The sequence below is a fragment of the Pseudophryne corroboree genome, chromosome 6 (genome assembly GCF_028390025.1).
Source record: "Pseudophryne corroboree isolate aPseCor3 chromosome 6, aPseCor3.hap2, whole genome shotgun sequence".
Taxonomy (NCBI): domain Eukaryota; kingdom Metazoa; phylum Chordata; class Amphibia; order Anura; family Myobatrachidae; genus Pseudophryne; species Pseudophryne corroboree.
In genome coordinates, this window is record NC_086449.1 from 433,238,549 (window position 1) to 433,265,634 (window position 27,086).

General features: G+C 48.2%; 1 protein-coding gene across 4 annotated transcripts in view; it reads left to right on the top strand.

The window, feature by feature from the left end:
• BCAP29 (B cell receptor associated protein 29) overlaps positions 1 to 27,086 on the top strand; it is a 234,664-nt gene that overhangs the window by 39,132 nt on the left and 168,446 nt on the right. For 3 of the 4 annotated variants that reach the window (XM_063927066.1, XM_063927068.1, XM_063927067.1), the window contains exon 2: positions 5,368 to 5,475. In XM_063927066.1, the coding sequence (XP_063783136.1) occupies positions 5,384 to 5,475 (92 nt within the window). In that variant the 5' untranslated portion in view covers positions 5,368 to 5,383. The other variant, XM_063927069.1, reaches the window with a different exon arrangement.

Below are 27,086 nucleotides of genomic sequence, written 5' to 3' on the forward strand. Positions count from 1 at the left end.
GAACCTTCTTTCCAATGGGACCCAGAAAAGAACAGATAGGACCCCAATTTTTAAAAGCGAGGGGTCCGTGGGACCCACTTTTTTTTGGGCTCAGCGCGATCACTGACCTCTGCCTTCAACATCATTAAATGATGTTACGGATAGGAGAGTGGATGGTTTTTTAAAAAACATTTTTTCCCTGTCTGGGGTAGTCATAAGACCAGCGATGGCTTCAGCTTGGATGGCAAAAGCAGTGGCTGCTTGGGCTGATGCATTGGAAGGAGATCTTTCAATGGCATCTAGAGAGCAAAAATCCCATATGGCACATATAAAACAGGCTGCGATGTTCTTGGAAAAAGCAGCTTTGGATATGGGTACAATTGCCTGCAGGGCATCAGCTTCAACAGTAGCCGCTCACAGAGCAGTTTGGCTACGTACATGGAAAGCTGATTCAGAATCTAAAAAGGTTTTGGAACTTTCTCTGGAGATATTTTTTTTGGTAAAGAATTTACAGATATTTTGGAGTCAGAAGCAGACTCCAAGAAAGTAAAGCTTCCTTCCACATACAAATTCAAACCTAAAGTTCCAGCTTTTCAGCCTGTTTGGTCTCAAGGAAACGCTAAAGGGAAAAGTGATAGCAAACAGCCCCAATACATCAAGTCTGGTAAGACTAAAAAGCATTTTGCTACCAGAGGACCGGTTGGTAAAACAGAAAATAAGCCATCAGCCTGATGGCGCGGGCCTCCACCTGGGGGATTCCAGGATGGGGGGCTGACTTCAGTTTTCTCAGATCTGGTAGCAGTCTACAACAGATGCCTGGGTGCAGGAAGCAGTATTTCTCGGTTATACATTTGCCTTCAAGAAACACCCTCCTCGAAGGTTTTTTCGTTCCAGACAAAGGCCACGGCTTTGCAAGAGACAGTTCAGAAATTGTTTGTCAGGGGTAATCATTCCAGTTCCTCCTGCACAACGAGGACAGGATTTTTACTCCAACCTGTTTCTAGTTCAGAAGCCAAATGGGTCATTCCGGCCCATACTCAATCTCAAAGTGCTGAACAAGTACATTTGGGTACCTCGGTTTCATATGGAGACTTTACGTTCCATCAATTTGGCCATTGAGCCAGGGGATTATATGGTATGCCAGGATGCTTACCTACATGTTCCTATAGCACTGTCCCATCAGTACTATCTCAGGTTCGCCATCCTCCAACAGCATTTTTAGTTCCAGGCCCTACCTTTTGGGTTAGTCACAGCCCCCAGAGTATTTACAGAAATTATGGTGGTAATGGCAACTTATCTCCACCAGCAGGGCATAAGAATTTTTCCATACCTAGACGGTTTTTTAATCCTGGCACAGTCTCAGGAATTGCTCCTGTGTCATCTGCAACAGACAATAACGTGTCTGCAGAAGCACGAGTGGCTCATAAATTGGGCGAAATCGTCTTTGGTTCCGTCACAGCGAATGACTCACTTGGGGCCTCTACTGGATTCAAGTCTTCAGAGTATTTTTACCTCTGAACAAGATATCCAAAGTTCAGTCAAGGATTCAGGAGCTGCTACACAGTCAAAGGGTATCCACTCACGCAGCAATGCGTGTGATGGGATTGATGGTGTCAACATTCGACATGGTGGAGTATGCTCAGTTCCACTCGAGGCCTCTGCAGTATCTGATCCTTATCAAATGAAATGGGTTTCATCAGATGATAAAAACGCAGACTATGGTCCTTACGGTGGAAGTAAGGAGGTCGTTATCCTGGTGGCTACAGACATCCCATCTGGACAAAGGGAGACCCTTTGGGATATCAGATTGGGAAATTCGGACAACAGATGCCAGTCTCCAAGGCTGGGGAGCAGTGTCAGGAAGGTTTTGTTTCCAGGGGCAATGGACCAAGGAAGAAGGTTGCCTGCTAATAAATATATTGGAACTTCGGGCCATATACATGGCACTGATTTAGACAAAGAACATCCTTCGGGGAAAACTAGTTCAGATCCACTCAGACAATGTGACGGCAGTAGCGTACCTCAACCGTCAGGGAGGAACTCGCAGCCAAAAAGCCGTGAAGGAGGTAAGTTGCACTCTAAAGTGGGCAGAACTTCATCATCCAGCCTTGTCTGCACTGTTCGTTCCGGGAGTCCTAAACTGGGTAGCGGATTTTCTCAGTCGACACGCCAGTCAGGCAAGCGAATGGGCTCTACACCCGGAGGTCTTCCAGACTTTAGTCAACAAGTGGGGGTTTCCAGAGATAGATCTCATGGCGTCCCGTCAGAACAACAAAGTTCTCGCATATGGGTCAAGATCAAAGGATGCCAGAGCAATCTTTGTGGATGCCCTGTCAGTGAGATGGGATTTTCATCTGGCCTATGTCTTTCCTCCAATCACCTTATTACCCATGGTAGTGAGAAAGATAAAGCAACGAAAGGGTGCCATGATAGTAATAGCTTCGGCTTGGCCCAGATCTGCAGAGAATGTCAATAGATGCTCCAATCCTGCTCCCTCAACGTCCAGATCTACTGATGCAGGGTCCTTATTGTCACAGACATCTGGATCGACTGTCTTTGACGATGTTGCTCTCGAGACCTCTATCCTGAAGTCAAGAGGATTCTCACAACAGGTAATTCAAACAATGCCCAGAGCGAGGAAACCTTCCTCAGCTCGAATTTATCACCGAATATGGCAAACCCTATATTCATTGGTGCAGTGAACGGAAAATGGACCCTAGGTCTTTCAGAGTTTCCAGGGTCTTAGCATTCCTTGAATCAGGAATGGATAAAGGTTTGAAGGTGGCTTCCTTGAGAGTGCAAGTGTCAGCATTGACTGTATGGTTCCAAAAAAAAATTGTCAACTTACAGTATGTGCATACGTTTTTTCCAGGGAATGCTGCGCATTCAACCTCCTTTTGTTCCTCCTACAGTGCCTTGGGACTTAAGTTTAGTCCTAAAGGACCTTCAAGTTGCCCAATTTGAACCACTTAATAAAGTGGATCTTAAGTGGTTGACAGCTAAAGTTCTCTTTGTACTGGCCATGGTGTCAGCTAGAAGAGTGTCAGATTTAGGGGCATTGTTATGTCGTCCTTCATTTCTGATCTTTTATCCAGATAGAGAAGTTCTCAGAACTAAATCTGGGTATCTTCCCAAGGTGGTGTCTAAATTTCACCTTAACGAAGAAATTGTAGTCCCGGCTTTCCAGGAACTGGGCCTTTCTGCGGGAGATGCATCGCTGGACATGGTCCGTGCCTTAAGGATCTACGTGGATCATACCAGTGCCATCAGAAAGACAGATTCTCTCTTCATTCTCTATGGATTTCACAAGAGAGGATGGCCTGCTGATAAGCAGACACTGGTGAGGTGGCTTCGGATGACTAGTTCAGAAGCATATTCTCACGCTGATCTCCCTGTCCTGGCTAATGTCACTGCTAACTCTTCTCGTAAGGTAGGTCCATCATGGGCAGCACAACGTGGTGCTTCAGCAGAACAGATATGTAAGGCAGCCCTATGGTCTTCCATTCACACATTCATTAGACATTATGCCGTGGATACTTTTGCCTCACAGGACACTGAATTCGGGCGAAGGATTCTTCTGTCCAGTCAGGAGCGTCCCCACCACTAAATTGCTTTGGAAAATCCCAAAGTTATCCTGTGGACCCTGCCAGAGAAATATACGTTATGATAAGAACTTACCGTTGATAACGGTATTTCACCTAAGTCCACAGGGATCCCACCCTGACGCACCTGATTTGAGGATCCTTTTACTTACTTACCTCTTCTTTCTTGTACGGAAGGGTGTGCATGTGTGTCCTCTCTCACCTGATTAGGGCTATCTATGATGCTCCTGCCTTAAGCTTTGGGAAAACAACTGATTTGTCTGAGCCAGGAGGCAGGGATGTATGGTCAGGACCGTTGCATGCTGGGAGGCCGAAAAGCTTTGACCGATTGGTGCAAGTTTGCTGTCGCTTCATCACATCCCAATGTTATCCTGTGGATCCTGTGGACTTAGGAGAAATACCGTTATCAACGGTAAGTTCTTACCATAACGTATCAACGGTAAGTTCTTACCATAACGTATATATTTTCATTTTAATGAAAGTAATTTTTGCTATGTACTAAGTGTAATTGCAGGGACAGAAGTAACTGTCATATCATAATCCTCACAGGAGTCATATTATAGTCCTCATTGGAGCCATATCATATTTCTCAATGATGATAATGGGGACTGCGATCTGCAGTTCTGTGTAGCCTCCTGCAGGAGATTTCTGTGGAATCTCCTGCATAAGGCTATTAGTACATAACAACAATACATAACATTGGCCCTCATTCCGAGTTGTTCGCTCGCTAGCTGCTTTTAGCAGCATTGCAAACGCTAAACCACCCTCTTGGAGTTTCTTAGCTTAGCAGAATAGCGAACGAAAGATTAGCAGAACTGCTACTAAATAATTCCCTGCAGTTTCTGAGTAGCTCCAGACCTACTCCTAGACTGCGATCACCTTAGTCCGTTTAGTTCCTGGTTTGACGTCACAAACACGCCCTGCGTCCGGCCAGCCACTCCCCCGTTTCTCCAGCCACTCCTGCGTTTTTACCTGGCACGCCTGCGTTTTTTAGCACACTCCTTGAAAACGGCCAGTTTCCGCCCAGAAACACCCACTTCCTGTCAATTACACTACGATCACTCGAGCGATGAAAAAACGTTGCTTGAGCTTGTGTAAATCTACAAAGTTTTGTGTGAAAGTACTTAGCGCATGTGCGCTGCGTACCATGCGCATGCGCATTTTTGCCATTTTTCTACTTAATCACTGCACTGCGAAAATCGGCAGTGAGCGATCAACTCGGAATGACCACCACTATGTAGAAACTGCATAATTTTATGAAAAACACTTGATAAATATGCCACTGATACCCCTTTCACATAGCAAAAATAGCCCAGGTTATTGCCATGACGAGGTGCAGTGTGAAAGCGCCAAAGTGAATAACCCGGGTCGAGCAACCCAGCATTTCAATTCGGGTCGGACCCGGGTCGCTGTGCAGTGTGAAAGCCTCTGACTCGGGTTATTCAGCCCGGGTCTCAGAAAAAGGTACTGATTGGCTGTTTATGTGTCTGCTCAGAGCAGTCCCCAGCCCCTCCTTTTATTTCCTTTGAAACCTCATCAGTGTAAGCCAAAATATTAATTTTAAATCAGTGTTTAACGTGGGTGACCCGGGTTCAGTCTGAAAGGCACCAACCCGGGAATAACCCGGGTCGGAACTGCAATGTGAAAGGGTGTGAGCCTGCTCGGACATGGGTCGGACCTGGGTTCAAAAGCTGGGTCCGACCTGGGTGTGCCATCTAAAAGCGGTATAAGTTATAGATGATGTTGACATTAACCAGTGCTAAATTGTATTTATTTTTTATTCTAGATATAAAGGTTTCAAAATGACTTTTCAGTGGACAGCAGTGGCAACGTTCCTGTATGGGGAAATAACAGTTCTTTTAATTCTTTGCATTCCCTTTGTTTCTCCATTAAGGTACTAGATCAGTATTAAATCATGGTCTTGAAAACCAGGTTTGTTTTGCTTCTTAATGTATGGTAATTTACACCAAAATAAGAGCTTTCTTTTACAAAAAAAAATATTTTGCTTGGAGTAAAATGTTTAAGTCAGTTACAGTTATTAAACATATAGAATTTTCCCTTTAAAATCCATATTACACCATGTATATCTAATAATAATCTGATTTCTGTCTCTAAAAATGTGTTAAACAGCTTCAGTTAATCTTGTTGTGTAAAAGTATCTTGAAGGAAGCAAATGAGGCAATATGATCACCAGCTGCCTAAGATATTTTTGGAGCCACTTGGAAGCTAATTGAGGCTGGCAACATGTAATGTAATAGTTCCTACCATCATTCTACAGTTTTTCATATATTTTACCTGTGATTTAATTGAAAGTAAATTGTGTAATTGTGGGGTCTGTGTACTAAGCCTTGGAAGGAGATAAAGTACCAGCCAATCAGCTCCTAACTGCCATGTTACAGGCTGTTTGAAAAATGAAAGGAGCTGGTTTGTTGGTACTGTATCTCTGCCCATTTTATCTCTCCAAGGCTTAATACATAGACCCCTAAGTTTACTAATTAAAGATGAAGGTACATTTGTATAGAAGTTTGGGTGTGTTTTGCTATAATAACCGTTTAATCAGGACACATATGAACTATACAGGTTATGTGGCTGATTAAAATCAGGTAAAGTGCATACTTGAAATCAGTCCATCACAGAACATGTGAAGTTCCCCATTTCCACTGCCGCTTAAACCCTGATAATTCCCATGATAACTCGTGTTGCAGCTCAGTGGAAAAGGGTTAACTTGGTTCCAGTGACCTGGGAGTCCAGCCCAGGTACCTTGCAGGGTTGGTACCAGGAAGGACCCGGGTTAAGGGGTAGTGTGAATGGTTATCCCAGGTCATGAGACCCAGCTCCTGTTTACAACATGGGGAGATAGGCAAACCTGCACCCAGGGCGCTGTCACTGAACTGGTGGTGGGGCTAGTGACGTAAGGGAGCTGAGCAGGAATCTGCTGGAGCTAATGCTGCTGCAGAAAGGACTTCTGGCACTTCCTTAACCGTGTGCAGTGTAAACAGATCTGACCTGGGAATAACACTGGTTGGAGCCGCGGTGTGAACTGTGTTCCAAATCTCGAGTCAGACCCATGATTTAGGTGTAAAAGGGGTATAATTCATACTGTATATGTCCCTGGTTAAAGAGATATCATAGCAATCATAGTTATTGCACATGTAGTGTTCTGCTGAGTTTCCCAAAAAATAGAACTGTTTCTGTGTTTTCACTGTGTTTTGTGATAAAAACAAAATTAGCTGCAAATAGAAATGTGATTAAACCCTAATTCTAGGTACCCAGGTGAGTAGACTTTGCACCCCTGATGTAGTGCAACAATATTTAAATTACTTGATTGCAAAACTTACAGTAATGCCGGTTTTAATTTTGAATAATGGCAGCTGGATTGCTTCTTTTTACTTGCACGTGTGGTATTTTAAACAGCTTAATGTAACGGCTACAGATTTCATCTTTCTGGAAATGTGGGATTTTCAATTGGTTCTGATAATTTTTTGCCCAGTGTTTAGCTCCAGGCAATTCAATTAATACCTGGTTTCTCTGACGTCCTAGTGGATGCTGGGGACTCCGTAAGGACCATGGGGAATAGCGGCTCCGCAGGAGACTGGGCACAGCTAAGAAAGATTTAGGACTACCTGGTGTGCACTGGCTCCTCCCACTATGACCCTCCTCCAGACTTCAGTTAGAATCCTGTGCCCGGCTGAGCTGGATGCACACTAGGGGCTCTCCTGAGCTCCTAGAGAGAAAGTATATTTTAGGTTTTTTATTTTACAGTGAGATCTGTTGGCAACAGACTCACTGCAGCGAGGGACTAAGGGGAGAAGAAGCGAACCTACCTAACTGGTGGTAGCTTGGGCTTCTTAGGCTACTGGACACCATTAGCTCCAGAGGGATCGACCGCATGGAACCGGCCATTGATGTTCGGTCCCGGAGCCGCGCCGCCGGCCCCCTTACAGAGCCAGAAGCAAGAAGAATCCGGAAAATCGGCGGCAGAAGACATCAGTCTTCACCAAGGTAGCGCACAGCACTGCAGCTGTGCGCCATTGCTCCTCATACACACTTCACACTCCGGTCACTGAGGGTGCAGGGCGCTGGGGGGGGCGCCCTGAGAAGCAATAAAAACACCTTGGCTGGCAAATATATCACAATATATAGCCCCAGAGGCTATATATGTGATAAATACGCCTGCCAGAATCCATAATAAAGCGAGAGAAAAGTCAGCCGAAAAAGGGGCGGAGCTATCTCCCTCAGCACACTGGCGCCATTTCTCCCTCACAGCTCCGCTGGAAGGAAGCTCCCTGGCTCTCCCCTGCAGTCTACACTACAGAAAAGGGTAAAAAGGAGAGGGGGGGCACTAAATTTAGGCGCAATATACATATAGCAGCTATAAGGGGATATGATTTAGTTAATCCCTGATTTATATAGCGCTCTGGTGTGTGCTGGCATACTCTCTCTCTGTCTCCCCAAAGGGCTTTGTGGGGTCCTGTCTTCTGTCAGAGCATTCCCTGTGTGTGTGCGGTGTGTCGGTACGGCTGTGTCGACATGTTTGATGAGGAGACTTATGTGGAGGAGGAGCAGGTGCCTATAAATGTGTTGTCACCCCCTGCGGGGCAGACACCGGAGTGGATGGACTTGTGGAAGGAATTACGCGAAAGTGTCGACTCCTTACATAAAAAATTTGACGACATGCCAAATGCGGGGCAGCCGGCTTCTCAGCCCGTGCCTGTCCAGACGTCTCAAAAGTCATCAGGGGCTCTAAAACGCCCGCTACCTCAGATGGCAGACACAGATGTCGACACGGATACTGATACCAGTGTCGACGACGAAGAGACGAATGTAATGTCCAATAGGGCCACTTGTTATATGATTGAGGCAATGAAAAATGTTTTACACATTTCTGAGGTGACCCCAGGTACCACAAAAAAGGGTATTATGTTTGGGGAGAAAAAACTACCAGTAGTTTTTCCCCCTTCTGAAGAATTGAATGAAGTGTGTGAACTAGCGTGGGCTTCCCCCGATAAAAAATTGGTAATTTCAAAAAAATTACTAATGGCGTACCCTTTCCCGCCAGAGGATAGGTCACGTTGGGAAACACCCCCTAGGGTGGATAAAGCACTTACGCGCTTATCAAAAAAGGTGGCACTGCCGTCCCAGGATACGGCCGCCCTAAAGGAACCTGCTGACAGAAAGCAGGAGGCTCTCCAGAAAGCTATATATACACACACTGGTATTATACTGAGACCAGCTATTGCCTCAGCATGGATGTGCAGTGCTGCAGCTGCATGGTCAGACTCCCTGTCAGAAAACATTGACACCCTAGACAGGGACACTATATTGCTAAACGTAGAGCATATTAAAGACGCTGTCTTCTACATAAGAGATGCACAGAGGGATATTTGCCGGCTGGCATCAAAAATAAGTGCACTGTCCATTTCTCTATCGTCCTAGTGGATGCTGGGGTTCCTGAAAGGACCATGGGGAATAGCGGCTCCGCAGGAGACAGGGCACAAAAGTAAAGCTTTCCGATCAGGTGGTGTGCACTGGCTCCTCCCCCTATGACCCTCCTCCAAGCCAGTTAGATTTTTGTGCCCGGCCGAGAAGGGTGCAATCTAGGTGGCTCTCCTAAAGAGCTGCTTAGAAAAGTTTAGCTTAGGTTTTCTCTATCGTCCTTGTGGATGCTGGGGTTCCTGAAAGGACCATGGGGAATAGCGGCTCCGCAGGAGACAGGGCACAAAAAGTAAAGCTTTCCGATCAGGTGGTGTGCACTGGCTCCTCCCCCTATGACCCTCCTCCAGACTCCAGTTAGATTTTTGTGCCCGGCCGAGAAGGGTGCAATCTAGGTGGCTCTCCTAAAGAGCTGCTTAGAGAAAGTTTAGCTTAGGTTTTTTATTTTACAGTGAGTCCTGCTGGCAACAGGATCACTGCAACGAGGGACTTAGGGGAGAAGGAGTGAACTCACCTGCGTGCAGGATGGATTGGCTTCTTGGCTACTGGACATCAGCTCCAGAGGGACGATCACAGGTACAGCCTGGATGGTCACCGGAGCCGCGCCGCCGGCCCCCTTGCAGATGCTGAAGTAAGAAGAGGTCCAGAATCGGCGGCTGAAGACTCCTGCAGTCTTCTAAAGGTAGCGCACAGCACTGCAGCTGTGCGCCATTTTCCTCTCAGCACACTTCACACGGCAGTCACTGAGGGTGCAGAGCGCTGGGAGGGGGGCGCCCTGGGAGGCAAATGAAAACCTTTTTTGGCGAAAAATACCTCACATATAGCCCCCAGAGGCTATATGGAGATATTTAACCCCTGCCAAGATTCACTAAATAGCGGGAGACGAGCCCGCCGAAAAAGGGGCGGGGCCTATCTCCTCAGCACACAGCGCCATTTTCTCTCACAGAAAGCCTGGAGAGAAGGCTCCCAGGCTCTCCCCTGCACTGCACTACAGAAACAGGGTTAAAACAGAGAGGGGGGGCACTGATTTTGGCGATATTGAGATATATATAAAGATGCTATAAGGGAAAACACTTATATAAGGTTGTCCCTATATAATTATAGCGTTTTGGTGTGTGCTGGCAAACTCTCCCTCTGTCTCCCCAAAGGGCTAGTGTGGGTCCTGTCCTCTGTCAGAGCATTCCCGGTGTGTGTGCTGTGTGTCGGTACGTGTGTGTCGACATGTATGAGGACGATGTTGGTGAGGAGGCGGAGAAATTGCCTGTAATGGTGATGTCACTCTCTAGGGAGTCGACACCGGAATGGATGGCTTATTTAGGGAATTACGTGAGAATGTCAACACGCTGCAAGGTCGGTTGACGACGTGAGACGGCCGACAAACTATTAGTACCGGTCCAGGCGTCTCAGAAACACCGTCAGGGGCGTTAAAAACGCCCATTTACCTCAGTCGGTCGACACAGACACGGACACTGAATCCAGTGTCGACGGTGAATAAACAAACGTATTTCTCATTAGGGCCACACGTTAAGGGCAATGAAGGAGGTGTTGCATATTTCTGATACTACAAGTACCACAAAAAAAAAAAAAAAAAAAAAAAGGGTATTATGTGGGAGTGAAAAAACTACCTGTAGTTTTTCCTGAATCAGATAAAATAAAATGAAGTGTGTGATGATGCGTGGGGTTACCCCGATAGCAAATATTGGCGTTATACCCTTTCCCGCCAGAAATTAGGGCGCGTTGGGAAACACCCTTTAGGGTGATAAGGCGCTCACACGCTTATCAAGTGGCGTTACCGTCTCCAGATACGGCCGCCCTCAAGGAGCCAGCTGATAGGAAGCTGGAAAGATATCCTAAAAAGTATATACACACATACGGTGGTTATACTGCGACCAGCGATCGCCATCAGCCTGGAGATGCAGTGCTGGGTTGGCTTGGTCGGATTCCCTGACTGAAAATATTTTATTCATATAGAGCATTTAATAGGATGCATTCTATATATATGTACGTGAGATGCACAGAGGGATATTTGCTCTCTGGCATCAAGATAAGTACGTTGTCCATATCACCCAGAAGATGTCATGGACACGACAGTGGTCAGGTGATACAGATCCCATACGGCACATGGAAGTATTGCCGTATAAAGGGAAGGAGTTAGTTGGGGTCGGTCCATCGGACCTGGGGACCACGGCAACAGCTGGGAAATCCAACCTTTTTACCCCAAGTTACATCTCAGCTGAAAAAGACACCGTCTTTTCAGCCTCAATCCTTCCTTTCCCATGAGGGCATGCAGGCAAAAGGCCAGTCATATCTGCCCAGACATAGAGGTAAGGGAAGTAGACTGCAGCAGGCAGCCCCTTCCCAGGAAAAGAAGCCCTCCACCGCGTCTGCCAAGTCCTCAGCATGACGCTGGGGCCATGCAAGCGGACTCAAGGTGGGGGGGTAGTCTCAAGAGTCTCAGCGCGCAGTGGGATCACTCGCAGGTTGACCCCTAGATAGTACAAGTATTATCCCAGGGGTACAGATTGGAGAGTCGAGACATCTTCTCCTCGCAGGTTTCTGAAGTCTGCTTTACCAACGGCTCCCTCCGACAGGGAGGCAGCATTGGAAACAATTCACAAGCTGTATATCCAGCAGGTGATAATCAAAGTACCCCTCCTACAACAAGGAAAAGGGTATTATTTTTCCACACTATATTGTGGTACTGACGCCAGACGGCTTGGTGAGACATAGTCTAAACTGAAATCTTTGAACACTTACATAAAAGGTTCAAATCGAGATGGAGTCACTCAGAGCAGTGATAGCGAACCGGAAAAAAGGGGACTATATGGTGTCCCTGGACATCAAGGATTACCTCCATGTCCAAATTTGCCCTTCTCAACAAGGGTACCTCTGGTTCGTGGTACAGAACTGTCAATATCAGTTTCAGACGATGCCGTTTGAATTATCCACGGCACCCCGGGCCTTTTACCAAGGTAATGGCCGAAAAGATGTTTCTTCAAAGAAAAAAGGCATCTAAATTATCCCTTACTTGGACGATATCCTGAAAAGGGCAAGTTCCAGAGAACAGTTGGAGGTCGAAAGAGCACTATCTAAAGTAGTTCTACGACAGCACGACTGGATTCTAAATATTCCAAGAATCGCAGCTGTTTTCCGACGATACGTCTGCTGTTCCTAGGAATGATTCTGGGCATAGTCCAGAAAAAGGTGTTCCTCCGGGAGGAAAAAGCCAAGGAGTTATTCGACCTAGTCAGAAACCTCCTAAAACCAGGCCAAGTATCAGTGCATCAATGCACAGGAGTCCTGGGAAAAATGGTGGCTTCTTACGAAGCGATTCCATTCGGCAGATCTCAGGGGATTTGCTGGACGAATGGTCCGGATCGCATTTTCAGATGCATCAGCGGATAATCCTGTCTCCAAGGACAAGGGTGTCTCTTCTGTGGGGGCTGCAGAGTGCTCATCTTTTAGAGGGCAGCACACTCAGCATTCAGGACTGTGTTCTGGGGACCACGGATACCAGCCTGAGAGGCTGGGGAGTAGTCACACAGGGAAAAAATTTCCAAGGAAGTGTGGTCAAGTCTGGAGACTTCTCTCCACATGAATATACTGGAGCTAAGGGCAATTTACAATGCTCTGAGCCTAGGAAGACTCCTGCTTCAAAGTCAACCGGTGCTGATCCAGTAGGACATCATCATGGCGGTCGCCCACGTTATCAGACGGGGCGACACAAGAAGCAGGAGGGCAATGACAGCAAGGATTCTTCGCTGGGCGGAAAATCATGTGATAACACTGTCAGCAGTGTTCATTCCGGGAGTGGGCAACTGGGAAGATTTCCTCAGCATAAATGAATTCCACCCGGAAAAGTGGAAACTTAATCTGGAAGTTTCCACATGATTGTAAACCGTTGGGAAAGACCAAGGGTGGTTATGATGGCGTCCCACCTGAAGCGCCAGGTCAAGAGACACTCAGGCAATAGCTGGGACGCTCTGGTAACACCGTCGGTGTACCAGTCGGTGTATGTGTTCCATCCTCTGCTTTTCATACCCAATGTATTGAAAATGATAGGAAGGAGAGGAGTAAGAACTATACTCGTGGCTCCGGTTTGGCCAAGAAGGACTTGGTTCCCGGAACTTCAAGAGATACTAAGAAGGGTCTTGATTCGGCAAGAACCGTGTCTGTTCCGGGACTTACCGCAGCTGCATTGACGCCAAGGCGGGTGAACGCCGGATCCTAAGGGAAAGAGGCATTCCGGAAGAGGTCATCCCTACCCTGGTCAGAGCCAGGAAGGAGGTGACCGCACAACATTATCACCACTTAGGTGAAAATATGTGCCAGGGTGTGAGTCCAGGAAGGCTCCACGGAAGAATTTCAACTAGGTTAATTTCTACATTTCCTGCAAACAGGAGTGTCTATGGGTCTCAAATTGGGTCCATTAAGGTTCAAATTTCGGCCTGTTGATTTTCTTCCAGAAAGAAATTGGCTTCAGTTCCTGAAGTCCAGAAGTTGTTAAGGGAGTACTGCATATACAGCCCCTTTGATGTCTCCAGTGGCACTGGGCGATCTCAACGTAGTTTTGGGATTCCTAAAAAATCACATTGGTTTAAACAACTCAAATCTGTGGATTTGATATATCTCACATGGAAAATGACCATGCTGTTGGTCCTGGCCTCGGCCAGGCGAGTGTCAGAATTGGCGGCTTTATCTCACAAAGCCATATCTGATTGTCCATTCGGACAGAGCAAAGCTGCGGACTCGTCCCCAGTTTCTCCTTAAGGTGGTGTCAGCGTTTCACCTGAACCAGCTTATTGTGGTACCTGCGGCTACTAGGGACTTGGAGGACTCCAAGTTGCTGGATGTTATCAGGGCCCTGAAAATATAGTTTCCAGGTTGGCTGGAGTCAGGAAATCTGACTTGCTGTTTATCCTGTATGCACCCAACAATGCTGGGTGCTTCTGCTTCTAAGCAGTCGATTGCTCGTGGGATTGGTAGCACAATTCAACTTGCACATTCTGTGGCAGGCCTGCCACAGTCTAAATCTGTTAAGGCCCATTCCACAAGGAAGGTGGGCTCATCTTGGGCGGCTGCCCGAGGGGTCTCGGCATTACAACTTTGCCGAGCAGCTACGTGGTCGGGGGAGAACACGTTTGTAAAATTCTACAAATTTGATACCCTGGCAAAAGAGGACCTGGAGTTCTCTCATTCGGTGCTGCAGAGTCATCCGCACTCTCCCGCCCGTTTGGGAGCTTTGGTATAATCCCCATGGTCCTTTCAGGAACCCCAGCATCCACAAGGACGATAGAGAAAATAAGAATTTACTTACCGATAATTCTATTTCTCGGAGTCCGTAGTGGATGCTGGGCGCCCATCCCAAGTGCGGATTATCTGCAATACTTGTACATAGTTATTGCTAACTAAATCGGGTTATTGTTGTTGTGAGCCATCTTTTCAGAGGCTCCGCTGTTATCATACTGTTAACTGGGTTCAGATCACAGGTTGTACAGTGTGATTGGTGTGGCTGGTATGAGTCTTACCCGGGATTCAAAATTCCTCCCTTATTGTGTACGCTCGTCCGGGCACAGTACCTAACTGGAGTCTGGAGGAGGGTCATAGGGGGAGGAGCCAGTGCACACCACCTGATCGGAAAGCTTTACTTTTTGTGCCCTGTCTCCTGCGGAGCCGCTATTCCCCATGGTCCTTTCAGGAACCCCAGCATCCACTACGGACTCCGAGAAATAGAATTATCGGTAAGTAAATTCTTATTTTTTATTTTACAGTGAGTCCTGCTGGCAACAGGATCACTGCAACGAGGGACTTAGGGGAGAAGAAGTGAACTCACCTGCGTGCAGGATGGATTGGCTTCTTGGCTACTGGACATCAGCTCCAGAGGGACGATCACAGGTACAGCCTGGATGGTCACCGGAGCCTTGCCGCCGGCCCCCTTGCAGATGCTGAAGTAAGAAGAGGTCCAGAATCGGCGGCAGAAGACTCCTCAGTCTTCTAAAGGTAGCGCATAGCACTGCAGCTGTGCGCCATTTTCCTCTCAGCACACTTCACACGGCAGTCACTGAGGGTGCAGGGCGCTGGGAGGGGGGCGCCCTGGGAGGCAAATGAATACCTATTTTGGCTAAAAATACCTCACATATAGCCTCCGGAGGCTATATGGAGATATTTAACCCCTGCCAGAATCCGTTAAGAGCGGGAGACGAGGCCGCCGAAAAAGGGGCGGGGCCTATCTCCTCAGCACACAGCGCCATTTTCCCTCACAGAAAGGCTGGAGGGAAGGCTCCCAGACTCTCCCCTGCACTGCACTACAGAAACAGGGTTAAAACAGAGAGGGGGGGGCACTAATTTGGCGTTAGAAATATATAAAAAAGATGCTATAAGGGAAAACACTTATATAAGGTTGTCCCTATATAATTATAGCGTTTTTGGTGTGTGCTGGCAAACTCTCCCTCTGTCTCTCCAAAGGGCTAGTGGGTCCTGTCCTCTATCAGAGCATTCCCTGTGTGTGTGCTGTGTGTCGGTACGTGTGTGTCGACATGTAGGAGGACGATGTTGGTGAGGAGGCGGAGCAATTGCCTGTAATGGTGATGTCACTCTCTAGGGAGTCGACACCGGAATGGATGGCTTATTTAGGGAATTACGTGATAATGTCAACACGCTGCAAGGTCGGTTGACGACATGAGACGGCCGACAAACAATAGTACCGGTCCAGACGTCTCAAAAACACCGTCAGGGGTTTTTAAAACGCCCGTTTACTTTAGTCGGTCGACACAGACACAGACAGAGACACTGAGTCCAGTGTCGACGGTGAATAAACAAACGTATTCCTTATTAGGGCCACACGTTAAAGGCAATGAAGGAGGTGTTACATATTTCTGATACTACAAGTACCACAAAAGAGGGTATTATGTGGGATGTGAAAAAACTACCATAGTTTTTCCTGAATCAGATAAATTAAATAAAGTGTGTGATGATGCGTGGGTTCCCCCCGATAGAAAATTATGGGCGGTATACCCTTTCCCGCCAGAAGTTAGGGCGAGTTGGGAAACACCCCTTAGGGTGGATAAGGCGCTCACACGCTTATCAAAACAAGTGGCGGTACCGTCTATAGATAGGGCCGTCCTCAAGGACCAGCTGACAGGAGGCTGGAAAATATCATAAAAAGTATATACACACATACTGGTGTTATACTGCGACCAGCGATCGCCTCAGCCTGGATGTGCAGAGCTGGGGTGGCTTGGTCGGATTCCCTGACTAAAAATATTGATACCCTTGACAGGGACAGTATTTTATTGACTATAGAGCATTTAAAGGATGCATTTCTATATATGCGAGATGCACAGAGGGATATTTGCACTCTGGCATCAAGAGTAAATGCGATGTCCATAACTGCCAGAAGATGTTATGGACACGACAGTGGTCAGGTGATGCAGATTCCAAACGGCACAAAGTTGTATTGCCGTATAAAGGAAGAGGAGTTATTTGGGGTCGGTCCATCGGACCTGGTGGCCACGGCAACTGCTGGAAAATCCACCGTTTTTACCCTAGGTCACATCTCTGCAGAAAAAGACATCGTCTTTTCAGCCTCAGTCCTTTCGTCCCTATAAGATCATATCTGTCCCAGGGATAGAGGAAAGGGAAGAAGACTGCAGCAGGCAGCCCATTCCCAGGAACAGAAGCGTTCCACCGCTTCTGACAAGTTCTCAGCATGGCGCTGAGACCGTACAGGACCCCTGGATCCTACAAGTAGTATCCCAGGGGTACAAATTGGAATGTCGAGACGTTTCCCCTTCGCAGGCTCCTGAAGTCTGCTTTACCAAGGTCTCCCTCCGACAAGGAGGCAGTATGGGAAAAAATTCACAAGCTGTATTCCCAGCAGGTGATAATTAAATTACCCCTCCTACTACAAGAAAAGGGGTATTATTCCACACTATATTGTGGTACTGAAGCCAGAAGGCTAGGTGAGACTTATTCTAAAAAAAAAAAAAATTTTGAACACTTACAAAGGTTCAAATCAAGATGGAGTCACTCAGAGCAGTGATAACGAACCAGGAAGAAGGGGACTATATAGTGTCCCGGGACATCAGGGATGCTTACCTCTATGTCCCAAATTTGCCCTTCTCACTAAGGGTACCTCAGGTTCGTGGTGCAGAACTGTCACTATCGGTTTCAGACGCTGCCGTTTGGATTGTCCACGGCACCCCGGGTCTTTACCAAGGTAATGGCCGAAATGATGATTCTTCTTCGAAGAAAAGGCGTCTTAATTATCCCTTACTTGGACGATCTCCTGATAAGGGCATAGTCCAGGGAACAGTTGGAGGTCGGAGTAGCACTATCTAGGATACTGCTACAACAGCACGGGTGGATTCTAAATATTCCAAAATCGCTGCTGATCCCGACGACACGTCTGCTGTGCCTAGGGATGATTCTGGACACAGTCCAGAAAAAGGTGTTTCTCCCGGAAGAGAAAGCCAGGGAGTTATCCGAGCTAGTCAGGAACCTCCTAAAAACAGTGCATCATTGCACAAGGGTCCTGGTAAAAATGGTGGCTTCCTACGAAGCAATTCCATTCGGCAGATTTCACGCAAGAACTTTTCAGTGGGATCTGCTGGACAAATGATCCGGATCGCATCTTCAGATGCATCAGCGGATAACCCTATATCCAAGGACAAGGGTGTCTCTCCTGTGGTGGTTACAGAGTGCTCATCTTCTAGAGGGCCGCAGATTCGGCATTCAGGATTGGATGCTGGTGACCACGGAGCCCAGCCCGAGAGGCTGGGGAGCAGTCACACAAGGAAAAAATTTCCAGGGAGTGTGATCAAGTCTGGAGATTTTTCTCCACATAAATATTCTGGAGCTAAGGGTAAATTTATAATGCTCTAAGCTTAGCAAGACCTCTGCTTCAAGGTCAGCCGGTATTGATCCAGTGGGAAAAACATCACGGCAGTCGCCCACGTAAACAGACAGGGCGACACAAGAAGCAGGAGGGCAATGGCAAAAACTGCAAGGACTTTTCGCTGGGCGGAAAATCATGTGATAGCACTGTCAGCAGTGTTTCATCCCGGGAATGGAAACTGGGAAGCAGACTTCCTCAGCAGGCACGACCTCCACCCGGGAGAGTGGAAACTTCATCGGGAAGTTTTTTCCACATGATTGTAAACCGTTGGGAAATACCAAAGGTGGACATGATGGCGTCCCGTCTGAACAAAAAACGGGACAGGTATTGCGCCAGGTCAAGAGACCCTCAGGCAATAGCTGTGGACGTTCTGGTAACACCGTGGGTGTACCAGTCGGTGTATGTGTTCCCTCCTCTGCTTCTCATACCTAAGGTGCTGAGAATTATAAGACGTAGAGGAGTAAGAACTATACTCATGGCTCCGGATTGGCCAAGAAGGACTTGGTACCCGGAACTTCAAGAGATGCTTACAGAGGTCTTATGGCCTCTGCCGCTAAGAAGGGACTTGCTTCAGCAAGTACCATGTCTGTTCCAAGACTTACCGCAGCTGCGTTTGTCGGCATGGCGGTGGAAAGCCGGATCCTAAGGGAAAAAGGCATTCCGGAAGAGGTCATTCCTACCCTGGTCAAAGCCAGAAAGGAGGTGACCGCACAACATTATCACCACATGTGGCGAAAATATGTTGCGTGGTGTGAGGCCAGGAAGGCCCCACAAAGAAATTTCAACTCGGTCGTTTCCTGCATTTCCTGCAAACAGGAGTGTCTATGGGCCTCAAATTGGGGTCCATTAAGGTTCAAATTTCGGCCCTGTCGATTTTCTTCCAGAAAGAATTGGCTTCAGTTCCTGAAGTCCAGAAGTTTGTCAAGGGAGTATTGCATATACAACCCCCTTTTTGTGCCTCCAGTGGCACTGTGGGATCTCAACGTAGTTCTGGGATTCCTCAAATCACATTGGTTTAAAACCAGTCAAATCTGTGGATTTGAAGCATCTCACATGAAAAGTGACCATGCTCTTGGCCCTGGCCTGGACCAGGCGAGTGTCAAATTGGTGTTTTTTTCTCAAAAAAGCCCATATCTGTTTGTCCATTCGGACAGGGCAGAGCTGCGGACGCGTCCCCAGTTCTCTCCCTAAGGTGGTGTCAGTGTTTCACCTGAACCAGCTTATTGTGGTGCCTTGCACCTACTAGGGACTTGGAGGACTCCAAGTTGCTAGATGTTGTCAGGGCCCTGAAAATATGTTCCAGGACGGCTGGAGTCAGGAAAACTGACTTGCTGTTATCCTGTATGCACCCAACAAACTGGGTGCTCTTGCTTCTAAGCAGACTATTGCTAGTTGGATGTGTAATACAATTCAGCTTGCACATTCTGTGGCAGGCCTGCCACAGCCAAAATATGTAAATGCCCATTCCACAAGGAAGGTGGGCTCATCTTGGGCGGCTGCCCGAGGGGTCTCGGCTTTACAACTTTGCCGAGCAGCTACTTGGTCAGGGGCAAACACGTTTGCTAAATTCTACAAATTTGATACCCTGGCTAAGGAGGACCTGGAGTTCTCTCATTCGGTGCTGCAGAGTCATCCGCACTCTCCCGCCCGTTTGGGAGCTTTGGTATAATCCCCATGGTCCTTTCAGGAACCCCAGCATCCACTAGGACGATAGAGAAAATAAGAATTTACTTACCGATAATTCTATTTCTCGGAGTCCGTAGTGGATGCTGGGCGCCCATCCCAAGTGCGGATTATCTGCAATACTTGTACATAGTTACAAAAATCGGGTTATTATTGTTGTGAGCCATCTTTTCAGAGGCTCCGCTGTTATCATACTGTTAACTGGGTTTAGATCACAAGTTGTACGGTGTGATTGGTGTGGCTGGTATGAGTCTTACCCGGGATTCAAAATTCCTCCCTTATTGTGTACGCTCGTCCGGGCACAGTACCTAACTGGCTTGGAGGAGGGTCATAGGGGGAGGAGCCAGTGCACACCACCTGATCGGAAAGCTTTACTTTTGTGCCCTGTCTCCTGCGGAGCCGCTATTCCCCATGGTCCTTTCAGGAACCCCAGCATCCACTACGGACTCCGAGAAATAGAATTATCGGTAAGTAAATTCTTATTTTCTGCCAGGAGAGGGTTATGGACCCGGCAGTGGACAGGTGATGCAGATTCTAAAAGGCACATGGAAGTTTTGCCTTATAAGGGTGAGGAGTTGTTCGGGATGGTCTTTCGGACTTAGTGTCCACAGCAACAGCTGGGAAGTCAGCATTTTTGCCACATGTCCCCTCACAACCAAAGAGAGCACCGTATTATCAGGTGCAGTCCTTTCGCCTCCAAAAGAGCAGACGGGGTAGAGGCGCGTCCTTTCTGCCCAGAGGCAGAGGTAGGGGGAAAAAGCTGCAGCATACAGCCACTTCCCAGGAACAAAAGTCCTCCCCCGCTTCTTCTGCTAAGTCCGCCGCATGACGCTGGGGCTCAACAGGCGGAGCCAGGTACGGTGGGGGGCCGTCTCAAAAACTTCAGCAATCAGTGGGCTCGCTCACAGGTAGATCCCTGGATCCTTCAAGTGGTATCTCAGGGGTACAGGCTGGAATTCCCCCCCCCCGCCGTTTCCTCAAATCTGCCTTACCAACGACTCCTTCAGAAAGGGAGGCTGTGTTAGAGGCAATTCACAAGCTGTATTCCCAGCAGGTGATAGTCAAGGTGCCCCTACTTCAACAAGGACAGGGTTACTATTCCACAATGTTTGTGGTACCGAAACCGGACGGTTCGGTGAGACCCATTTTAAATTTGAAATCCTTGAACACATATTTAAGAAAATTCAAGTTCAAGATGGAATCGCTCAGGGCGGTTATTGCAAGCCTGGAAGAGGGAGATTACATGGTATCTCTGGACATCAAGGATGCTTACCTGCATGTCCCCATTTACCATCCTCACCAGGAGTACCTCAGATTTGTGGTACAGGATTGTCCTTACCAATTCCAGACGTTGCCGTTCGGCCTGTCCACGGCACCGAGGGTATTTACCAAGGTAATGGCCGAAATGATGATACTCCTTCGGAAAAAGGGAGTTTTAATTATCCCATACTTGGACGATCTCCTGATAAGGGCGAGGTCCAGAGAGCAGTTGTTGGTCGGCGTAGCATTATATCAGGAGGTGCTACACCAGCACGGTTGGATTCTGAATATTCCAAAGTCTCAGCTGGTTCCGGCGACACGTCTACTGTTCCTGGGGATGATTCTGGACACAGTCCAGAAAAAAGTGTTTCTCCCAGAGGAGAAAGCCAAGGAGCTGTCATCTCTAGTCAGAGGCCTCCTGAAACCAGAACAGGTGTCGGTGCATCATTGCACGCGAGTCCTGGGAAAGATGGTAGCTTCCTACGAAGCGATTCCATTCGGCAGGTTCCATGCCAGAACCTTTCAGTGGGACCTGTTGGACCAATGGTCCGGATCGCATCTTCAAATGCATCGGTTGATAACCCTGTCTCCAAGGACCAGGGTGTCTCTGCTGTGGTGGCTGCAGAGTGCTCATCTCAGAGAGGGCCGCAGATTCGGCATACAGGACTGGGTCCTGGTGACCACGGATGCCAGCCTTCGAGGCTGGGGTGCAGTCACACGGGGAAGAAACTTCCAAGGACTTTGGTCAAGTCAGGAGACTTCCCTACACATAAATGTTCTGGAACGGAGGGCCATTTACAATGCCCTAAGTCAAGCAAAGCCCCTGCTTCAAAACCAGCCGGTTCTGATCCAGTCAGACAACATCACGGCAGTCGCCCATGTAAATCGACAGGGCGGCACAAGAAGCAGGACGGCGATGGCAGAAGCCACAAGGATTCTCCGATGGGCGGAAAATCACGTGTTAGCACTGTCAGCAGTGTTCATTCCGGGAGTGGACAACTGGGAAGCAGACTTCCTCAGCAGGCACGACCTCCACCCGGGAGAGTGGGGACTTCATCCAGAAGTCTTCCAACTGATTGTAAACCGTTGGGAAAAGCCACAGGTGGACATGATGGCGTCCCGCTTAAACAAAAAGCTAGAAAAATATTGCGCCAGGTCAAGAGACCCTCAGGCGATAGCTGTGGACGCTCTAGTGACACCGTGGGTGTACCGGTCGGTTTATGTGTTCCCTCTTCTTCCTCTCATACCCAAGGTACTGAGGATAATAAAGAAAAGAGGAGTAAGAACTATTCTCATTGTTCCAGATTGGCCAAGAAGGTCTTGGTACCCGGAACTTCAAGAATTAATCTCAGAGGACCCATGGCCTCTGCCGCTCAGACAGGACCTGCTGCTGCAGGGGCCCTGTCTGTTCCAAGACTTACCGCGGCTGCGTTTAACGGCATGGCGGTTGAACACCGGATCCTAAAAGAAAAGGGCTTTCCGGAGGAAGTCATTCCTACGCTTATTAAAGCTAGAAAAGATGTAACCGTACAACATTATCACCGCATATGGCAAAAATATGTTGCGTGGTGTGAGGCCAGGAAGGCCCCAACGGAGGAATTCCAGCTAGGTCAATTTCTGCACTTCCTACAGTCAGGGGTGACTATGGGCCTAAAATTGGGTTCCATTAAGGTCCAGATTTCGGCTCTGTCGATTTTCTTCCAAAAAGAACTGGCTTCACTGCCTGAAGTTCAGACATTTGTCAAGGGAGTGCTGCATATTCAGCCTCCTTTTGTGCCTCCAGTGGCACCGTGGGACCTCAACGTGGTGTTGGGTTTCCTAAAGTCACATTGGTTTGAGCCACTCAAAACCGTGGATTTAAAATATCTCACGTGGAAAGTGGTCATGCTTTTGGCCTTGGCTTCGGCAAGGCGTGTGTCAGAATTGGCGGCTTTGTCATGTAAAAGCCCCTATTTGATTTTCCATATGGATAGGGCAGAATTGAGGACTCGTCCCCAGTTTCTTCCTAAGGTGGTATCGGCTTTTCACTTGAACCATCGTGGTGCCTGCGGCTACTAGGGACTTGGAGGACTCCAAGTTGCTGGACGTAGTCAGGGCCTTGAAAATGTATGTTTCCAGGACGGCTGGAGTCAGGAAGACTGACTCGCTATTTATCCTGTATGCACCAAACAAGATGGGTGCTCCTGCTTCAAAGCAGACTATTGCTCGCTGGATTTGTAGCACAATTCAGCTTGCGCATTCTGTGGCTGGCCTGCCGCAGCCTAAATCTGTAAAAGCCCATTCCACGAGGAAAGTGGGCTCTTCTTGGGCGGCTGCCCGAGGGGTCTCGGCTTTACAACTTTGCCGAGCTGCTACTTGGTCAGGGGCAAACACGTTTGCAAAATTCTACAAATTTGATACCCTGGCTGAGGAGGACCTTGTGTTCTCTCATTCGGTGCTGCAGAGTCATCCGCACTCTCCCGCCCGTTTGGGAGCTTTGGTATAATCCCCATGGTCCTTACGGAGTCCCCAGCATCCACTAGGACGTCAGAGAAAATAAGATTTTACTCACCGGTAAATCTATTTCTCGTAGTCCGTAGTGGATGCTGGGCGCCCATCCCAAGTGCGGACTGTCTGCAATACTTGTATATAGTTATTGTTAACTACAAGGGTTATCGTTGAGCCATCTTTTGAGAGGCTCTGTTGTGTTCATACTGTTAACTGGGTATATTAACACGAGTTATACGGTGTGATTGGTGTGGCTGGTATGAGTCTTCAAAATCCTTCCTTATTGTGTCAGCTCTTCCGGGCACAGTATCCTTACTGAAGTCTGGAGGAGGGTCATAGTGGGAGGAGCCAGTGCACACCAGGTAGTCCTAAATCTTTCTTAGCTGTGCCCAGTCTCCTGCGGAGCCGCTATTCCCCATGGTCCTTACGGAGTCCCCAGCATCCACTACGGACTACGAGAAATAGATTTACCGGTGAGTAAAATCTTATTTTTTCTCCCGAACAATTTTACATTTTTCAGGCAAAAACACATACAGTAGGATCTCCGATAAGCACCCAGACCTATGTGTTTTTGTTTTTTTCTCTTACGTCCTAGAGGATACTGAGATTCCATGGGGTATAGATGGGTCCACTAGGAGCCATTGGCACTTTAAGAATTTGATAGTGTGGGCTGGCTCCCCCCTCTATGCCCCTCCTACTAGACTCCGTTTAGAAAATGTGCCCGGAGGAGCCGGTCACGCTAATGGAAGCTCCTGAAGAGTTTTCTGCATTTATTTTATATGTTTGTTATTTTCAGGCAGGGCTGGTTGGCACCAGCCTGCCTGCTTTGTGGGACTTAGGGGGGAAAACGGCCCAACCACTTGAAGAATTAATGGTCCCGTTCCCCGCTGACAGGACACTGAGCTCCTGAGGGAACTATTCGCAAGCCCCACCACTGTGAGCGTACATTCCAGCAGCACTCCGCCACCCCTAACAGAGCCAGGAGAAAGAAGGGTGGTGAGTACTAAGCAGGCGTCCCAACTAGTGGGTCACCGACCATTATGGCGGCATGAAGGTACAGAGACACACGGCTTCTAACCGGGGCGGAATGCGTCTCCAGACACAGTACACAGCTGCGTCTCAGTACACTGTACACAGTACCCACACTGGCAAACCAGCCTTAAAATGGTTTTCTCTCCATTTTAAGCACCAGATTACCTCAGCCAGTATAAAAAAAGCGGGAAGACCGTGCGCCATTGAAGGGGCAGGGCCTTCACTATGAGCGGATCCAGCAGCTCACCAGCGCCATTTTCCCTCTGCAGTGGACACAGACGCTGACTGACAGGGACGCACAGCTCCTCCGGAGAGACTCCAGATTACCTCAGCGGTACCAGGGGGTCATAGCAGGGGGGAGCGATTTTTAGTGTACTAAGTCCCCTATCAGGGTACTTAGTCTGCGACCCGGCTATGCTTGGCATTAGCGATAAGGGCGCAGTGGGAGCTGGCTCCAAATAACTCTGTGTCTCCCTGAAGAGCTCTTTGTGGGTTAATTGTGCTTAACCTTTTCTTGTGTGTGTGTGTGTGTGTGCTGTCACATTTACATTATGTCAGGCAAAGAGTGTGTTTCTTGTACAGCGGAGTGTTCCTCCTCACCAGGGGGCTCACTACTGGGTACTCAGGGCAGTGCACCTTCCCAGAATAGCAGGGCTGAACCGGAATGGGTTAATTCCTTTAAGGGAATGATCTCAAATATTTCTACAAAGCTATCCTGCAATGAGAAAGAGACGCAATACTTAAGACAGACTGTGGCTGAGTTTATGAATAGAGACTCAGTCCCCAAACCAGCGTCTCAATCCCCTCCCATTTGTCCGCAAAAACGATCTCTGGCCCATATCCTGCAGTCTGACTCTGACGGGTCAGACATGGAGGAGGGTGAGGAGGATTTGGAGTCGGGGGGGATGCTACTCTGTCACAGGAAATAGTCTCTTATAGAGGTTATCAGAGATGTTCTGCAAATTCCTGATAAGGTGTCAAAGGAGTGTGAGGAATCTTATTTTAATGTAAAAAAGAAGTCCTCAGTCACTTTTCCTGCATCAAAGGAATTGAATACACTGTTTGAAGAACCGTGGGTTAATCCTGATAAGACATTTCAAATCCCTAAAAGGTTGCTCTTATCTTTTCCTTTTCCTCTGGAGGATAGGAAAAAATGGGAAAATCCACCGATAGTGGATGCATCAGTCTCTAGGCTGTCACCTAAAATTGTATTGCCTGTCTCTGGTGCAGCCTCCCTAAAAGATACGGCTGATCGTAAAATTGAGACTAAACTCAAATCATTGTACACAGCTGCTGGGGTGACCAAAAGACCCACTATTGCATGTGTGTGGATCACAAAAGCCATTGCTAAATGGTCAGGTAACCTAATTGAGGGGTTAGATTGCTTGTCTAGGGGGGATGTTGTTTTACTCCTGCTGCATATACAGGACTCTGCAAACTTTATGGTGGAGGCCATAAAAGAGATTGGTTTGCTTAATGCATGCACCACCGCTATGACAGTGTCAACACGCAGGGGCTTGTGGCTACGCCAGTGGACTGCTGATGCAGACTCCATGAAAGGCGTGGAAGGCCTGCCATTCACAGGAGAGGCCTTGTTTGGAGACGAACTAGACAAATGGATCTACAAAGCTACTGCGGGTAAGTCTATGTATCTTCCTTCTGCAGCACCCCCAGCCAGGAAAGCTTATTCAGCTTCAAATTTACAGTCCTTTCGGACGGCCATGTGCAAGAGGTAAACCACGCAAAACAGCAAATGTAGGTGCAGGTAACAGAGCTCAGGCTCTGTTTCCTCAAAGCCTTCAGTGTTACGATCCTGATGCTCAGGACAGGGGAGATCTTATGTAGTGAGTCCTGAGCACCAAGACGGAATGCTGGGATTGGGAAATGGGAAGGAAATAGCCCCTAGCACCCTACCTCCGTTGTCTTACCCGTGTTATCAATTCACGCCTGAACGACTATGGTTTCTTGGGCCCATGGCAGCCGGGTTTGAAGGGCGGATTAGGTCTGCCCAACTTCGATGCCCCCTCAGGTCTTAAAGAGAGACAAGGCGTGAACTGAGACAGGGTAATAACAAGGGGACCTCTAACTGAAACAACCACGCTAGGGGCTATAAACTACCTAAAAACTAAACGTATGTGCGGCACGCCGCCAAAGGAAAAGAACTACAAAGAAACCACTGTCCACTCCCCTACACGGCACCGCCGAGTTCCGGGGAGGACAGTGAAAGCGGAAACCTCCGCAAATGCACCAAATTCACAGTAAAGTAAACACTAAGCGGCATAGGCCGCAACACGCGGCAGAAGCCGCTACTCACGAAACCAGGCGAGAACCCCTGATGACAAACAGGTTCGCAAGGACTAGAAGGATTCCCAGGACCGGCTTCGGACCTCCAAAGTACCAAAGGGCAGGGAGCAAGATCCACCAAACACGGCTGACAGGAACAGGGTTCTGCAAGGCAGGAACAGCATACAAGAAGCTATCACCGGCGGGGCTGCAGTGTGCTGGCTCACATAAAAAGGCCCTGCTGGCCAATAACAGGAGGGCCAGCAGGACCAGCCCCCAGACCCTAATTACTAGTTGCCGTGCAGCTGTCCTGCTGCACGAGCAACCTAATTAACTATTCTTAGCAACGGGGAACGCGGTCCACCTGTGGCGTCCCCGTTGCTATGCACCCGGCGGCCCTGCACGCACGGCGTCCTGCGTTGCCAGGGACT